Source organism: Pyxicephalus adspersus, chromosome 4 (assembly GCF_032062135.1).
Source record: "Pyxicephalus adspersus chromosome 4, UCB_Pads_2.0, whole genome shotgun sequence".
Lineage (NCBI taxonomy): Eukaryota > Metazoa > Chordata > Amphibia > Anura > Pyxicephalidae > Pyxicephalus > Pyxicephalus adspersus.
In genome coordinates, this window is record NC_092861.1 from 152,487,728 (window position 1) to 152,492,232 (window position 4,505).

The 4,505-nt window shown below is 41.1% G+C and overlaps 1 protein-coding gene across 1 annotated transcript in view; it reads left to right on the forward strand.

Moving 5' to 3' along the window:
• BTBD9 (BTB domain containing 9) overlaps positions 1-4,505 on the forward strand; it is a gene marked incomplete in the record, with an annotated part of 110,772 nt that overhangs the window by 4,126 nt on the left and 102,141 nt on the right. The window contains 2 exon segments of the mRNA XM_072410005.1: positions 1,210-1,573; positions 3,554-3,818. Of these exon segments, the coding sequence (XP_072266106.1) occupies positions 1,210-1,573; positions 3,554-3,818 (629 nt within the window).

Below are 4,505 nucleotides of genomic sequence, written 5' to 3' on the forward strand. Positions count from 1 at the left end.
CTGATTCCATGAGACAATCGGATGTTCCCTGGATCAGCAGTCTGTTATCTTTACTTTAAAGCTTTAATCCCCAGTTATATTCTGTGCTTCTAGAAATCATCCAGCTTTTTACTAAGGCAATCTATAGTACTTGCTGAATTTATTTCCTGAGGGAGCCGATTCCACATATTCACAGACCTTACAGATGGCTTTCAGCTGTATCTGTGCACCCACTGATCTCATATTGTCCTTTACTATCACAGTAAATTTCAGGTAATATTCTAGGTGTTCTCTATGTCTATATAGCTTATTGGATATATAAATGTGTGGCTTCATTTTCTGGCTTGTATATTGCCTGTGGCCGCCAGGATTCTATGGAACCCTCAGGTTCCTTCAGAGGGTGCTAGTGGTGCAATGAGCAGTTTGTACCTTCCAGGTCAGTTTAAGTGACACCAATGATCTTTTTGGCTATCTGTAAGAGTGACATTCTTCCCACTGGCCATTGCACTAATGTACTGTGAGCTGTGGATATAGTAATTATAGAAGGGGTTCCCTGAAGACCTGAAAGTTTTTTCTGGGGTGCCCAATGTTAAAAGGTGGAGAATCACTGGACAATTGTGTATTATTTAGAGACGTATAAAGATTTAAAGTGCACCTGTGTATGAACCATTGACTATAAACTATTAACAAATTCCTAACAAACTGTAAAAAAAAATTTAAAATCTGTCCCCAACCTCTCTTAGCCTCCTTCAATCTCCCCAAATTACATTATAGTATGTAGTTGAACCTGTAAAAGAATATATTTGGCTTGCTTTGCATTCCATAGGACTCTACCCAGAAGGGTATTGACTTAACCCTGGGAAGGCAGGGGGTAATGTAAGGAAAACTGTAACCTTCCTCCATGCAGGTGCATCAACATATAGAAGGTGATTTGAGGAGGTGATTGGGCAATCAAAGCTTCTTCTCTTTGCTGTCAGACCATTTCTAGCTGTTGTATGTCATCCCGCGCAATGCAGGGCAAGCTGTTCTGGATTTTATCACAATACCCTCTCTGCTCTTTATCTGCCTATGTGAAATGAACCTTAGAAACCCTTGCTGTGGTTTTTGGTGTTTACATATCCAGTAATGTACATTATCTATCAATCATTAACTTTCAATTATTAGCTTTACAATGTGTTATATGGAGGTGTATATGGATCTAATATGTATATATGTATTTGTTCTATGCAGAGCGTTGTTATACGGAGGTATGCGGGAATCCCAACCCCAGGCAGAGATCTTTTTGCAGGACACGACACCTGAGGCCTTCTCCATGCTGATAAAATACATATACACAGGCCGGGCTAGCCTGAGGGAGGAAAAAGAGGAAGTTCTGCTTGATTTTCTTAGTCTGGCACATAAATATGGCTTCCCGGAGCTGGAAGACTCCACTTCTGAGTACCTGTGTACCATCCTGAAAATCCAGAACGTCTCCTTGATTTATGACGCAGCGAGCCTGTACTCTCTGGGGAAGCTCAGCTCCACATGTTGTCTGTTCATGGATCGCAACGCACAGGAGGTCCTGTCCAGTGAAGGTTTCCTTTCACTCTCCAAGGTACGTTGTTGTACCAGTTACATCCCACAATCCTTTCCTCAGTCACCACCCTCCTCTCACTCTCTATGTAATGGTGCTCTACTGGTCATATTGCACATCTTTCTCCTTCCCCATTCCCTTTCACTGTCCAATGTATGGTGCACCACATGTCATATCCTACACATCCCCTTACTGTCCAAGGTATGGTGTTCTACTGGTCATGTCCCACTCTTGTTGTTCAAGGAATGGTGCGCCAGTTGCCATATCCCACAAACCCCTCCTATGTCCAAGGGATAGTGAGTGTTCTACTAGCCGTATCCCAATATCTCTGTTCAAAGTGTGTGCAACACATGTCATATCCAAATCTCACTGTCCAAGGTACTGTGCCCCACTGGTCATATCCCTCAAAGGCCTCTCAATGGCCAAGGTATCGCATTCTACTGGTCATATCCCACAATCCTTTCCTCAGTCACGGACCTCCTCTCACTCTCCATGTTATGGTATACTACTGCTCATAGTGCACATCTTTTTCCTTCCCCATTCTCTTTCACTGTCCAAAGTATGGTGCGCCATTTGCCATATCCCTTAAACTCCTCTCACTATCCAAGGTGTAGACTTCTGCTGGCCATACCCCACTCTCATTGTCCAACGTATGGTGCACCACTTGTCATAACTTAGAAACTTTTTCTCACCGTCCAAAATATGGTGTGCCACTGCTCATATCCGACAAGCTCCTCTCACTGTACAATGGATAGTTTTCCTCTGACCATATACCACTCTTGTTGTCCATGGAATAATGCACCACTGGTTATATCCCACAACCCTCCTTTTACTGTCCAAGATACAATATGTCAATGCTCTTATCCCTTATCCACTTCACCACACCACAATCCTCATCTCACTGTTTTTAGTATGGTGCACCATTGGTTTTATCCCACAATCCCCTTCTCCATTCCACTCTCACTGTCCAAGGTATGGCCACCACTGGCCTTAACCTATAATCCACTTCTCCATCCTCTCAGTGATCACATCACCCATACATATTCATCAGTGTACAAGCAGCGTCTGTGTCATGGGAATCATGGGAATGGTATATGGGTGCCGCTAGTAGTTCCTGCGGGAAATATTACAAAATCTCTGCAGGTTACTGAATAGCTTGTCATAAGTTTAACTTTAATGTGTCCTGTGCGTATCTCCAACTACTGAAATGAAAATATTTTTGCATCTGAATTTCAATGCCAGGCATTGTGAGGAGGATGATAATAAGGGCTGTGTGATCTCTGAATAAATATTATTATTAAACTGTGTTTTTATAGCACCAACATATTACACAGTGCAGTACATTAAAAAGGGGTTGCAAATGACAGACAGATACAGGCAGTGACACAGGAGGAGGAGAAGACGACCCTGCCCTTAAGAACTTACAATCTAGAAGGTGGGGGAAGTAGCATACAACAGGAGGGAGGCTATATAGTCTAACCTCACCCACATATTGTATTGGTGCTGTAACACTGAAGCATGTGCGCAAACTCTTGTCAATTTCACATTAAAACTGTCCAAAAAAAACATATGAGTAAACTTTTTTCTGTTTTGGGGTCACATGACTTTTTGGCTTTCAAGCTGCTTGATTGGCTAGATTTGCCTGTTGATGGCAGGTGAAGTTTCAGATGTTCGTGTATTCTTTTTCTTTTCCATTATTTATTATTACGGTAAGTAAATTTTTAAATTAAGCAAATACAGTATAGAACTGTTCAATGAGAGGAGTTTGTGTTGTACGTTGGTTGGATGATCCAATGTGACCAGATTGCTTTAGAGACCTCCATCTTAGAGCAGGGAGGACATAGCAGATTTTTTGTAGGATTTGGGTATTGAGGGATTATGAAAGTAGATTATATCATCCAATAGTTTATACGTTCGTGGCATGACTCCCTCTCAGTTTTGAGTATCTGTGAATCACCCACACATTGAGCTTTCCAGTGAATGTCCCCATTTTGTTGGCAGAGTGCACTTCTGGATATCGTTCAGAGAGATTCATTTGCTGCTCCAGAGAAAGATATTTTCAAGGCCTTGATGCGTTGGTGCCGTCACAACCCGAAGGAGAACCACAGTGAGATAATGGCAGCAATTCGTCTCCCACTCATGAGCCTGACCGAACTCCTTAATGTGGTGAGACCGTCCGCGCTACTGTCCCCAGACGCCATCTTGGATGCCATTAAAGTGCGCTCTGAGAGCCGCGACATGGATCTCAACTACCGCGGCATGTTAAGTACGTATTATATCCAAAATAAATGTATATATTTATTATAGAGCTAAGACCATAACTACAGCATATTTTAGATTTGTCCAACACAATTTTATAGCAAACTTAATTTAGCTGCAAACATCCCAAATATTACAGAAAACAAAACATACTCAAGCAGTCTTTTTAAACTTTTTAGGCAGACATAACTGTAACAAATGATTTATCACAATTTTAAAACAAAAACAAGGTTACATTGTTGTATAATATCAATCCATATTCAACGCATTTTATGGATTATTATTAACAAACAGGATTTTTATAGCGTCAACATATTACTGCTTCCTCAGGAAATCAGATGATATGTTTACAACCAAATGTGTTATCTTACAAATATCAATATCATGGAACCAGGAAAATTTACAAAGTAACAGACTCGGCCGCTGAAACCACCCCACAAACATGGAAGTACACTGACATTATGGAGATCTCATACACTTTATCCAATGATGAAGCCCCGATTCAATCTTAAGAGCCAATTACAGCAAAACATGATCCAGTTTACACATTTAATGCTCCTCCAATGTCTTTCCAAACAAAGAAGCAGCAATCTTTATGGTATGAAAGATATTGGAGGAGCATTAAATGTGTAAGCTGGATGATGTTTAGGTGTAATTGGCTCTTTAGATTGAATTGGGGCTTCATCATTGGATG